Source organism: Scyliorhinus torazame, chromosome 1 (assembly GCF_047496885.1).
Source record: "Scyliorhinus torazame isolate Kashiwa2021f chromosome 1, sScyTor2.1, whole genome shotgun sequence".
Taxonomy (NCBI): Eukaryota; Metazoa; Chordata; class Chondrichthyes; order Carcharhiniformes; family Scyliorhinidae; genus Scyliorhinus; species Scyliorhinus torazame.
In genome coordinates this window covers 37,190,172-37,205,070 of record NC_092707.1, presented here as the reverse complement: position 1 = coordinate 37,205,070, position 14,899 = coordinate 37,190,172, and the positions used below count along the sequence as shown (strand labels likewise).

At 53.7% G+C, this 14,899-nt stretch overlaps 1 protein-coding gene across 1 annotated transcript in view; it reads left to right on the top strand.

Annotated features, from left to right (window-relative positions):
* The first annotated feature begins 2,389 nt into the window (after nt 1-2,389).
* Nucleotides 2,390-14,899, top strand: part of LOC140413224 (2'-5'-oligoadenylate synthase-like protein 2) — a 126,122-nt gene continuing 113,612 nt past the window's right edge. Inside the window, exon 1 of the mRNA XM_072500892.1 lies at nt 2,390-2,753. Coding sequence (XP_072356993.1) covers nt 2,583-2,753 — 171 coding nt within the window. The 5' untranslated portion in view covers nt 2,390-2,582. The remainder of the gene's footprint in view (nt 2,754-14,899) is intronic.

Genomic DNA, 14,899 nt, shown 5'->3' with positions numbered 1-14,899 from the left:
AGCGAGTGTGCGTACGAACCGGTTGAGGTCGGGTTATTTTAAACTACACCGAGGTATGAGGCAAGGGTGTCCCCTCTCCCCGCTACTGTTTGCTCTGACCATAGAGCCATTGGCTATGGCATTAAGAGCCTCTAGGTACTGGAAAGGGCTAGTTCGGGGGTGGATGTGGAGCACCGGGTTTCACTTTACACAGATATCTTAACTCTTGTATATCTCAGTCCCATCGGAGGGGATGGGGGAAGTTATGCGGATCTTAGGGGAATTTGGTAACTTTTCAGGGTATAAATTGAACATGGGGAAAAGCGAGATGTTAGTGATCCAGCGAGAGGGCAGGGGAAGAGACTGGGAGAGCTGCCGTTTAGAATGGCAGGAAGAAGCTTTCGATATCTGGGAATCCAGGTGGCTCGGGAATGGGAGGCACTGCACAAGTTAAACCTATCCCGGTTTGTAGAACAATTGGAAGGAGACTTTAATAGATGGGACATGTTCCCGCTATCACTGGCGGGGAGGGTACAGACCGTGAAAATGACGGTCCTCCCCAGATTTCTGTTTGTCTTTCAGTGCCTCCCCATCTTCATCCCGAGGGCCTTTTTCAAGCGGGTGAATAAGGTTATTTTGGGCTTTGTGTGGGCGGGTAAAACCCCGCGAGTGAAGAAAGTGTTGCTGGAGCACAGTCGGAGGGAGGGTCGGTTGGTGCTGCTAAACTTTTGTAATTACTACTGGGTGGCAAATATAGCCATGATTAGGAAGTGGGTAGTGGGGGAGGGGTCGGTGTGGGAGCGGATGGAGGCGGCGTCATGTAAAGACACAAGTTTGGGAGCACTGATAACGCCACCTCTCCCGTTCCCGCCGGCCCGATACTCCACACATCCGGTGGTGGTGGCAGCTCTGAGAATCTGGGGGCAGTGGAGGAGATATAAGAGAGGGGAGGGAGCATTGGTTTGGACCCCGATTTATAATAACCATCGGTTTGTACTGGGTAGGCTGGATGGTGGGTTCTGGAGATGGCGGCGGGCTGGAATTAGGAGGTTGGGGGATCTGTTGATAGACTGGAGCTTCCCCAGCTTGAAAGCCTTGGAGGATAAATTTGAATTGCCAGCCGGGAATGGGTTTAGGTATCTGCAGGTACGAGACATTTTGAGACGGCAGGTACCGGCCTTCCCGCTGCTGCCGCCATGTGGATACAGGACAGAGTAGTCTCCAGTACCTGGGCGGGAGAGGGGAAGGTATCAGATATGCACTAGGAACTTCTGGATTCGAAGGAAACTCCGGTGGAGGAGCTAAAGGGCAAGTGGGAAGACGAGCTAGGAGGAGAGATTGAGGCGGGTCTGTGGGCGGATGCCCTAAGCAGGATTAACATCCTCATCATGTGCCAGGCTTAGCCTGATACAATTCAAGGTAGTCCACTGGGTACACATGATGGTGGCCCGGATGAGCAAGTTTTTCGGGGTCGAGGACAGGTGTGCGAGGTGCGCGGGAAGTCCAGCAAATCATGTCCACATGTTTTGGGCATGCCCGGAGCTTAGAGGGTTTTGGCAGGGTTTTGCTAAGGCGATGTCCACGGTACTCAAAACACAGGTGGTGCCGAGTCCGGAGGTGGCAATCTTTGGAGTGTCGGAATATCCGGGGGTTTGGGGGGTGAAAGAGGCTGACGTTTTAGCCTTTGACCCTGGTTGCCTGGAGACGAATCTTATTGCAGAATTCCAAAAAGGGGAGGGGGTTAGGGCCAGATTGTTGGGGTGTGTGAAGATTCTGATGGGGGTGGAAATGTTTATTGTGCCATGTTTATGTCGCTGTTATTGTTATTAATATAAAAATTGCAAATACCCTAATAAAAATATATTTAAAAAAAAATTCCATCTGCCATTTCTCCGCCCAATTTTGCAGCCTGTCTCTATCCTGCTGTATTCTCTGACAACTTTCAGCATTATCCACAACTCCTGCAATCTTAGTATCATCTGCAAACTTGCTAATCAGACCAGCTACGTTTTCTTCCTTGTCATAGATTCAGATAATCTAATACTGAGGCTATCGTCCTCTTCTGAAGACAAACATGTCATCAGCAGAGTCAGACGGTTCCAACTTTAAAATTGGATTATTTTCCAACAAATTCCCACTGGGATTGTGGAGAAATTTCACAGGTGTGTTTTCTTGGCAGCTCCCCCCACAGGATCATTCTGGATAAAGAGCACAGATTACACATTGAAGATGTGGGTAGGAAGGAAACCACAATTATATTTTCCATGACATTCCTACATTACCAAAGTGACTGCTCTTCAATAACACTCCATTGGCTGTAAATTCTTTGTGATGCCCTGTGGTCGAGAAAGACACCGTGCGAATGCAAGTTTGGAAGAAAATATTTCGAACTCGTGACCAACATGAGTGTTTACAAACTGCTCTGACATTGAAGAAATGAAACCGAAACTGAACAGTCGCGTTTCTGTGGAAATCGGAAAGAATTTGGTGTGTAATTATTATAAACGCCTAACCAGATTTTTGAATATTTGAAGGAGGGGTTAGCAGCTGCTTTATAAGGAGCTGTAGTTACACCAACCTCACTTTGTGTGAAAGCTGGAAGGATGGAATTCTACAGCACTGAACACAGGAGGTTGGACACTTTCATAAAAAATAATCTGGAACCAAATGAATTTAATACCAAGATGAAGGATGCAGTGCACCGAATCTGCAGCTTTTTACGAAATCGATGTTTTATTAATCAATCTGACATCAAAGTAATCAGAGCCGTTAAAGTAAGTTATTTTTTTTCAATGGAATATATTGCTGTTTACAATATCAGGAACGTTAACTTGTTTCAGTATGGAAATGTTTGCTGATGTGATTGTGACATTTGTGCTAGGTTTCCTTATCTCCAGGAAGCTTGAAGTCAGTGCGGACAGTCTCATGGGCACCAGTTGCCTCCAGTATCCCCACTGAATTAATGGCATTGCGATGATCTCAAAACGATGCAGGTGGGCCCTCACAACGGCACAACATTTCCGGGGAAATCTGGACCAAAAGGGGATTTTATTGCCTGAAGAGGGACATAATGGTTTTTGACCTGTTTGTTTTGAAGACTGCAGATTTCGATGTTTTTCTGTTAAAGGCTCATTTACTTCTAATCTGTCTCACAAAAAACTATAGTTAGCTGAACTCTTGTCAGAAATACAGCGTGCTTGAAACCAACTCCTCAAATTCAGCCCCTTTTCAAATTCCTAAAGTGAGAACACGCTTGTAAAACATTTGTAATTCAAAGGCAATATATAACTGTGTGTTATCTAAAATGCACATTTCATATTATTTAGAAACAAAATACACCGAACAATTTGGGGAAAACGAGGGAACAATTGGGGGAATAGGGAGAGAAGGGGGGAGAGGGAGAGAAGGGGGGAGAGAGAGAGAGCCCTCCCCCTCCCCCCTCTTAACTCCCACAATTCTGCCTCCATTCATCTCCAATCTCCAGCCAGCTGCAATAACATCAGTGGGAGCAATTTTTTCTTTGGGGGAGGGAAGCAGGAGCCGGGATTATTTCTTTGTCCTGCGGCTCGGGGATTCCAGTCGCTCTTTGAGATTTTGTCTGGAGTGCTCCTTTAATTGATAAGCAGACAGGTCCCTTGTCAAGTTCAGAGCAGTGGGTGGGCTCTTGAAGCTGGAGAGCTGCTGATTTGTGGTCTTCCAGCTTGAGAGGACCACCTCTCAAGAGTAAATAACTAAATAGACGCTTCAACATGCAGGTGCTCTGTCAACAACCTTTTCAAAAGTGTAATTAAAACGTTCCGAAATCAGCCATGTCACCAATGTGTGGGTATGGGGAGGAGGGATTCGCCCTCTGGCTGTACCCACAGCCAGGCACACAGGGAGGGAGGCTCTGTCTGCACAGGCCATTGGGTGTCCAAATCCAGGCAGTTGAACTGCCCACAGTCACATCAGGACAATGGAGGCTGACAGGAAAACCCCAGTCAGCCGAGAATACCCACTGTTTAGAAAGCTCTTGTTGAGTTAACTCAGAGTTCCCCAACATTCTCCAGCCACGGAATCCTTTTCTTTCTTTTTATAAATTTAGAGTACCCAATTATTTTTTCCAATTAAGGGGCAATTTAGCGTGGCCAATCTACCTACCCTGCACATCTTTTGGGTTGTGGGGGCGAAACCCACACAGACACGGGGAGACATAATCTTTTTCACCTCACACGAATACTGACGCAACCCCTCAGAAACATTCTTATTATATGGAAGAATTAAACCACCAAAAAATATTTTTATTATGCTAACCACTGCGCCACTGTGCCATCCCTTGTTTCAGACAGGGATTCACACACCGCCTCACACCCCAACGAAACACACACACACTCACCTCTCTCACACACACTCACTTCTCTCATACACACACTCACCTCACACACAATTACTTCCCTCATACACACACTCACTTATCTCATACACACACTCCCCTCTCATACACACACTCACCTCTCACACATAAACACTCACCTCTCTCATGCACACATACTCACCTCTCACACACACTCACCTGTCTCTCACACACTCGCCTCTCACACACACACTCCCCTCTCACACACACACACCAACTCACACACACACCTCTCACACACACCTCTCTCACACGCACTCACCTCTCTCACACGCACTCACCTCTCTCACAGACACTCACCTCTCTCACACACACTCACCTCTCTCACACACACTCACCTCTCTACAGCCACTCACCTCTCTCACAAGCACTCAACTCTCTCACACGCACACTCACCTCTCACACACACGCACTCACCTCTCACACACACACACCTCTCGCACATCACACTTACCTCTCACGCACAGACTCACCTCTCACGCACAGACTTACCTCTCTCACATGCACTCACCTCTCAGACACACACACTCACCTCTCACATTCATACTCACCTCTCACACATACCACTCACACACACTCACCTCTCTCACACGCACTCACCTCTCTCACACGCACTCACCTCTCTCACACGCACTCACCTCTCTCACACGCACTCACCTCTCTCATCCACACTCACCTCTCTCATCCACACTCACCTCTCTCATCCACACTCACCTCTCATCACACACACACTCACCTTTCTCACACACACCCGCCTCTCTCACACTCACACGCACTCACCTCTCACACCCACACTCACCTCACACCCACACTCACCTCACACACACACACGCACACTCACCTCTCTCACGCGCTCACCTTTCTCACGCGCTCACCTTTCTCACGCGCTCACCTTTCTCACGCGCTCACCTTTCTCACGCGCTCACCTTTCTCACGCGCTCACCTTTCTCACGCGCTCACCTCTCTCACGCGCTCACCTCTCTCACGCGCTCACCTCTCACGCGCTCACCTCTCTCACGCGCTCCCCTCTCTCACGCGCTCCCCTCTCTCACGCGCTCCCCTCTCTCACGCGCTCCCCTCTCTCACGCGCTCCCCTCTCTCACGCGCTCCCCTCTCTCACGCGCTCCCCTCTCTCACGCGCTCCCCTCTCTCACGCGCTCCCCTCTCTCACGCGCTCCCCTCTCTCACGCGCTCCCCTCTCTCACGCACACCCCTCTCTCACGCACTCCCCTCTCTCACGCACTCCCCTCTCTCACGCACTCACCTCTCTCACGCACTCACCTCTCTCACGCACTCACCTCTCTCACGCACTCACCTCTCTCACGCACACACACAATCAGCTCTCTTACACACACTTGACTCTCTCACATCCACCTCTATCTCTCACATACATTCACCTCACTCTCACACAGAAACACATCCACTCACCTCTCAGACGCACCCACACCACACAACATACTGACCTCTCTCACACACATACACACTCACCTCTCTCACACGCACTCGCCTCTCTCACACGCACTCGCCTCTCTCACACGCACTCGCCTCTCTCACACGCACTCGCCTCTCTCACACGCACTCGCCTCTCTCACACGCACTCGCCTCTCTCACACGCACTCGCCTCTCTCACACGCACTCGCCTCTCTCACACGCACTCGCCTCTCTCACACGCACTCGCCTCTCTCACACGCACTCGCCTCTCTCACACGCACTCGCCTCTCTCACACGCACTCGCCTCTCTCACACGCACTCGCCTCTCTCACACGCACTCGCCTCTCTCACACGCACTCGCCTCTCTCACACGCACTCGCCTCTCTCACACGCACTCGCCTCTCTCACACGCACTCGCCTCTCTCACACGCACTCGCCTCTCTCACACGCACTCGCCTCTCTCACACACACTCGCCTCTCTCACACACACTCGCCTCTCTCACACTCACAAGCACTCACCTCTCACACCCACACTCACCACTCTCACACACACGCACTCACCTCACTCACACACACGCACTCACCTCACTCACACACACGCACTCACCTCACACACACACACACGCACTCACCTCTCTCTTGCACTCACCTCTCACGCACTCACCTCTCTCACGCACTCACCTCTCTCACGCACTCACCTCTCTCACGCACTCACCTCTCTCACGCACTCACCTCTCTCACGCACTCACCTCTCTCACGCACACACCTCTCTCACGCACTCACCTCTCTCACGCACTCACCTCTCTCACGCACTCACCTCTCTCACGCACTCACCTCTCTCACGCACTCACCTCTCTCACGCACTCACCTCTCTCACGCACTCACCTCTCTCACGCACTCACCTCTCTCACGCACTCACCTCTCTCACGCACTCACCTCTCTCACGCACTCACCTCTCTCACGCACTCACCTCTCTCACGCACTCACCTCTCTCACGCACTCACCTCTCTCACGCACTCACCTCTCTCACGCACTCACCTCTCTCGCACTCACCTCTCTCTCGCACTCACCTCTCTCTCGCACTCACCTCTCTCTCGCACTCACCTCTCTCTCGCACTCACCTCTCTCTCGCACTCACCTCTCTCTCGCACTCACCTCTCTCTCGCACTCACCTCTCTCTCGCACTCACCTCTCTCTCGCACTCACCTCTCTCTCGCACTCACCTCTCTCTCGCACTCACCTCTCTCTCGCACTCACCTCTCTCTCGCACTCACCTCTCTCTCGCACTCACCTCTCTCTCGCACTCACCTCACTCTCGCACTCACCTCACTCTCGCACTCACCTCTCTCTCGCACTCACCTCTCTCACGCACTCACCTCTCTCACGCACTCACCTCTCTCACGCACTCACCTCTCTCACGCACTCACCTCTCTCACGCACTCACCTCTCTCACGCACTCACCTCTCTCACGCACTCACCTCTCTCACGCACTCACCTCTCTCACGCACTCACCTCTCTCACGCACTCACCTCTCTCACGCACTCACCTCTCTCACGCACTCACCTCTCTCACGCACTCACCTCTCTCACGCACTCACCTCTCTCACGCACTCACCTCTCTCACGCACTCACCTCTCTCACGCACTCACCTCTCTCACGCACTCACCTCTCTCACGCACTCACCTCTCTCACGCACTCACCTCTCTCACGCACTCACCTCTCTCACGCACTCACCTCTCTCACGCACTCACCTCTCTCACGCACTCACCTCTCTCACGCACTCACCTCTCTCACGCACTCACCTCTCTCACGCACTCACCTCTCTCACGCACTCACCTCTCTCACGCACTCACCTCTCTCACGCACTCACCTCTCTCACGCACTCACCTCTCTCACACGCACTCACCTCTCTCACACGCACTCGCCTCTCTCACACGCACTCGCCTCTCTCACACGCACTCGCCTCTCTCACACGCACTCGCCTCTCTCACACGCACTCGCCTCTCTCACACGCACTCGCCTCTCTCACACGCACTCGCCTCTCTCACACGCACTCGCCTTTCTCACACGCACTCGCCTTTCTCACACGCACTCGCCTTTCTCACACGCACTCGCCTCTCTCACACTCACAAGCACTCACCTCTCACACCCACACTCACCACTCTCACACACACGCACTCACCTCACTCACACACACGCACTCACCTCACTCACACACACGCACTCACCTCACTCACACACACGCACTCGCCTCTCTCACACGCACTCGCCTCTCTCACACGCACTCGCCTCTCTCACACGCACTCGCCTCTCTCACACGCACTCGCCTCTCTCACACGCACTCGCCTCTCTCACACGCACTCGCCTCTCTCACACGCACTCGCCTTTCTCACACGCACTCGCCTTTCTCACACGCACTCGCCTCTCTCACACTCACACGCACTCACCTCTGACACCCACACTCACCTCTTTCACACACACACACACTCACCTTACACACACGCACTCACCTCACACACACACACGCACTCACCTCTCTCACACGCACTCACCTTTCTCACGCACTCACCTTTCTCACGCACTCACCTTTCTCACGCACTCACCTTTCTCACGCACTCACCTTTCTCACGCACTCACCTTTCTCACGCACTCACCTTTCTCACGCACTCACCTTTCTCACGCACTCACCTTTCTCACGCACTCACCTTTCTCACGCACTCACCTTTCTCACGCACTCACCTTTCTCACGCACTCACCTTTCTCACGCACTCACCTTTCTCACGCACTCACCTTTCTCACGCACTCACCTTTCTCACGCACTCACCTTTCTCACGCACTCACCTTTCTCACGCACTCACCTTTCTCACGCACTCACCTTTCTCACGCACTCACCTTTCTCACGCACTCACCTTTCTCACGCACTCACCTTTCTCACGCACTCACCTCTCATCACACGCACTCACCTCTCTCATTCGCACTCACCTCTCTCACACGCACTCACCTCTCTCACACGCACTCACCTCTCTCTCACGCACTCACCTCACTCACACACACACACACAATCACCTCTCTTACACACACTTGACTCTCTCACATCCACCTCTATCTCTGACATATATTCACCTCTCTCTCACACAGAAACACACCCACTCACCTCTCAGACGCACCCACACCACACAACATACTGACCTCTCTCACACACATACACACTCGCCATTCTCACACACACTCACCTCTCTCCCACACGCACCCTCTCTCTCAGACATACACCCACTTCTCTCATACACACACACTCGCCTCTCACACACACACACACACTCGCCTCTCTCACACGTGTCAGAAATACAGCGTGCTTGAAACCAACTCCTCAAATTCAGCCCCTTTTCAAATTCCTAAAGTGAGAACACGCTTGTAAAACATTTGTAATTCAAAGGCAATATATAACTGTGTGTTATCTAAAATGCACATTTCATATTATTTAGAAACAAAATACACCGAACAATTTGGGGAAAACGAGGGAACAATTTGGGGGAATAGGGAGAGAAGGGGGGAGAGGGAGAGAAGGGGGGAGAGAGAGAGAGCCCTCCCCCTCCCCCCTCTTAACTCCCACAATTCTGCCTCCAGTCATCTCCAATCTCCAGCCAGCTGCAATAACATCAGTGGGAGCAATTTTTTCTTTGGGGGAGGGAAGCAGGAGCCGGGATTATTTCTTTGTCCTGCGGCTCGGGGATTCCAGTCGCTCTTTGGGATTTTGTCTGGAGTGCTCCTTTAATTGATAAGCAGACAGGTCCCTTGTCAAGTTCAGAGCAGTGGGTGGGCTCTTGAAGCTGGAGAGCTGCTGATTTGTGGTCTTCCAGCTTGAGAGGACCACCTCTCAAGAGTAAATAACTAAATAGACGCTTCAACATGCAGGTGCTCTGTCAACAACCTTTTCAAAAGTGTAATTAAAACGTTCCGAAATCAGCCATGTCACCAATGTGTGGGTATGGGGAGGAGGGATTCGCCCTCTGGCTGTACCCACAGCCAGGCACACAGGGAGGGAGGCTCTGTCTGCACAGGCCATTGGGTGTCCAAATCCAGGCAGTTGAACTGCCCACAGTCACATCAGGACAATGGAGGCTGACAGGAAAACCCCAGTCAGCCGAGAATACCCACTGTTTAGAAAGCTCTTGTTGAGTTAACTCAGAGTTCCCCAACATTCTCCAGCCACGGAATCCTTTTCTTTCTTTTTATAAATTTAGAGTACCCAATTACTTTTTCCAATTAAGGGGCAATTTAGCGTGGCCAATCTACCTACCCTGCACATCTTTTGGGTTGTGGGGGCGAAACCCACACAGACACGGGGAGACATAATCTTTTTCACCTCACACGAATACTGACGCAACCCCTCAGAAACATTCTTATTATATGGAAGAATTAAACCACCAAAAAATATTTTTATTGTGCTAACCACTGCGCCACTGTGCCATCCCTTGTTTCAGACAGGGATTCACACACCGCCTCACACCCCAACGAAACACACACACACTCACCTCTCTCACACACACTCACTTCTCTCATACACACACTCACCTCACACACAATTACTTCCCTCATACACACACTCACTTATCTCATACACACACTCCCCTCTCATACACACACTCACCTCTCACACATAAACACTCACCTCTCTCATGCACACATACTCACCTCTCACACACACTCACCTGTCTCTCACACACTCGCCTCTCACACACACACTCCCCTCTCACACACACACACCAACTCACACACACACCTCTCACACACACCTCTCACGCACTCACCTCTCTCACACGCACTCACCTCTCTCACACACACTCACCTCTCTCACACACACTCACCTCTCTCACACACACTCACCTCTCTCACACACACTCACCTCTCTACAGCCACTCACCTCTCTCACAAGCACTCAACTCTCTCACACGCGCACTCACCTCTCACACACACGCACTCACCTCTCACACACACACACCTCTCGCACATCACACTTACCTCTCACGCACAGACTCACCTCTCACGCACAGACTTACCTCTCTCACATGCACTCACCTCTCTCTCAGACACACACACTCACCTCTCACATTCATACTCACCTCTCACACATACCACTCACACACACTCACCTCTCTCACACGCACTCACCTCTCTCACACGCACTCACCTCTCTCACACGCACTCACCTCTCTCACACGCACTCACCTCTCTCACACGCACTCACCTCTCTCACACGCACTCACCTCTCTCACCCACACTCACCTCTCTCATCCACACTCACCTCTCTCATACGCACTCACCTCTCATCACACACACACTCACCTTTCTCACACACACCCGCCTCTCTCACACTCACACGCACTCACCTCTCACACCCACACTCACCTCACACCCACACTCACCTCACACACACACACTCACCTCTCTCACGCGCTCACCTTTCTCACGCGCTCACCTTTCTCACGCGCTCACCTTTCTCACGCGCTCACCTTTCTCACGCGCTCACCTTTCTCACGCGCTCACCTTTCTCACGCGCTCAACTTTCTCACGCGCTCACCTTTCTCACGCGCTCACCTTTTTCACGCGCTCACCTCTCTCACGCGCTCCCCTCTCTCACGCGCTCCCCTCTCTCACGCGCTCCCCTCTCTCACGCGCTCCCGTCTCTCACGCGCTCCCGTCTCTCACGCGCTCCCCTCTCTCACGCGCTCCCCTCTCTCACGCGCTCCCCTCTCTCACGCGCTCCCCTCTCTCACGCGCTCCCCTCTCTCACGCGCTCCCCTCTCTCACGCGCTCCCCTCTCTCACGCGCTCCCCTGTCTCACGCGCTCCCCTCTCTCACGCGCTCCCCTCTCTCACGCGCTCCCCTCTCTCACGCGCTCCCCTCTCTCACGCGCTCCCCTCTCTCACGCGCTCCCCTCTCTCACGCGCTCCCCTCTCTCACGCGCTCCCCTCTCTCACGCACACCCCTCTCTCACGCACTCCCCTCTCTCACGCACTCCCCTCTCTCACGCACTCCCCTCTCTCACGCACTCCCCTCTCTCACGCACTCACCTCTCTCACGCACTCACCTCTCTCACGCACTCACCTCTCTCACGCACTCACCTCTCTCACGCACTCACCTCTCTCACTCACACACACAATCAGCTCTCTTACACACACTTGACTCTCTCACATCCACCTCTATCTCTCACATACATTCACCTCTCTCTCACACAGAAACACATCCACTCACCTCCCAGACGCACCCACACCACACAACATACTGACCTCTCTCACACACATACGCACTCGCCTCTCTCCCACGCACTCGCCTCTCTCACACGCACTCGCCTCTCTCACACGCACTCGCCTCTCTCACACGCACTCGCCTCTCTCACACGCACTCGCCTCTCTCACACGCACTCGCCTCTCTCACACGCACTCGCCTCTCTCACACTCACAAGCACTCACCTCTCACACCCACACTCACCTCTCTCACACACACGCACTCACCTCACTCACACACACGCACTCACCTCACACACACACACGCACTCACCTCACACACACACACGCACTCACCTCACACACACACACGCACTCACCTCTCTCACGCACTCACCTCTCTCACGCACTCACCTCTCTCACGCACTCACCCTCTCTCTCAGACATACACCCACTTCTCTCATACACACACACTCGCCTCTCACACACACACTCGCCTCTCTCACACACACCCGCCTCTCACACACACACTCGCCTCTCACACACACACTCGCCTCTCACACACACACTCGCCTCTCACACACACACCCGCCTCTCACACACACACTCGCCTCTCTCACACTCACAAGCACTCACCTCTCACACCCACACTCACCTCTCTCACACACACGCACTCACCTCACTCACACACACGCACTCACCTCACACACACACACGCACTCACCTCACACACACACACGCACTCACCTCACACACACACACGCACTCACCTCTCTCACGCACTCACCTCTCTCACGCACTCACCTCTCTCACGCACTCACCCTCTCTCTCAGACATACACCCACTTCTCTCATACACACACACTCGCCTCTCACACACACACTCGCCTCTCTCACACACACCCGCCTCTCACACACACACTCGCCTCTCACACACACACTCGCCTCTCACACACACACTCGCCTCTCACACACACACCCGCCTCTCACACACACACTCGCCTCTCACACACACACTCGCCTCTCACACACACACTCGCCTCTCACACACACACTCGCCTCTCACACACACACCCGCCTCTCACACACACACCCGCCTCTCACACACACACCCGCCTCTCACACACACACCCGCCTCTCACACACACACCCGCCTCTCACACACACACCCGCCTCTCACACACACACCCGCCTCTCACACACACACCCGCCTCTCACACACACACTCGCCTCTCACACACACACCCGCCTCTCACACACACACTCGCCTCTCACACACACACTCGCCTCTCACACACACACCCGCCTCTCACACACACACCCGCCTCTCACACACACACTCACCTCTCTCACGCACTCACCTCTCACACGCACTCACCTCTCTCACGCACTCACCTCTCTCACGCACTCACCTCTCTCACGCACTCACCTCTCTCACGCACTCACCTCTCTCACGCACTCACCTCTCTCACGCACTCACCTCTCTCACGCACTCACCTCTCTCACGCACTCACCTCTCTCACGCACTCACCTCTCTCACGCACTCACCTCTCTCACGCACTCACCTCTCTCACGCACTCACCTCTCTCACGCACTCACCTCTCTCACGCACTCACCTCTCTCACGCACTCACCTCTCTCACGCACTCACCTCTCTCACGCACTCACCTCTCTCACGCACTCACCTCTCTCACGCACTCACCTCTCTCACGCACTCACCTCTCTCACGCACTCACCTCTCTCTCGCACTCACCTCTCTCTCGCACTCACCTCTCTCTCGCACTCACCTCTCTCTCGCACTCACCTCTCTCTCGCACTCACCTCTCTCTCGCACTCACCTCTCTCTCGCACTCACCTCTCTCTCGCACTCACCTCTCTCTCGCAATCACCTCTCTCTCGCACTCACCTCTCTCTCGCACTCACCTCTCTCTCGCACTCACCTCTCTCTCGCACTCACCTCTCTCTCGCACTCACCTCTCTCTCGCACTCACCTCTCTCTCGCACTCACCTCTCTCTCGCACTCACCTCTCTCTCGCACTCACCTCTCTCTCGCACTCACCTCTCTCTCGCACTCACCTCTCTCTCGCACTGACCTCTCTCTCGCACTCACCTCTCTCTCGCACTCACCTCTCTCTCGCACTCACCTCTCTCTCGCACTCACCTCTCTCTCGCACTCACCTCTCTCTCGCACTCACCTCTCTCTCGCACTCACCTCTCTCTCGCACTCACCTCTCTCTCGCACTCACCTCTCTCACGCACTCACCTCTCTCACGCACTCACCTCTCTCACGCACTCACCTCTCTCACGCACTCACCTCTCTCACGCACTCACCTCTCTCACGCACTCACCTCTCTCACGCACTCACCTCTCTCACGCACTCACCTCTCTCACGCACTCACCTCTCTCACGCACTCACCTCTCTCACGCACTCACCTCTCTCACGCACTCACCTCTCTCACGCACTCACCTCTCTCACGCACTCACCTCTCTCACGCACTCACCTCTCTCACGCACTCACCTCTCTCACGCACTCACCTCTCTCACGCACTCACCTCTCACACGCACTCACCTCTCTCACGCACTCACCTCTCTCACGCACTCACCTCTCTCACGCACTCACCTCTCTCACGCACTCACCTCTCTCACGCACTCACCTCTCTCACGCACTCACCTCTCTCACGCACTCACCTCTCTCACACGCACTCACCTCTCTCACACGCACTCGCCTCTCTCACACGCACTCGCCTCTCTCACACGCACTCGCCTCTCTCACACGCACTCGCCTCTCTCACACGCACTCGCCTCTCTCACACGCACTCGCCTCTCTCACACGCACTCGCCTCTCTCACACGCACTCGCCTCTCTCACACGCACT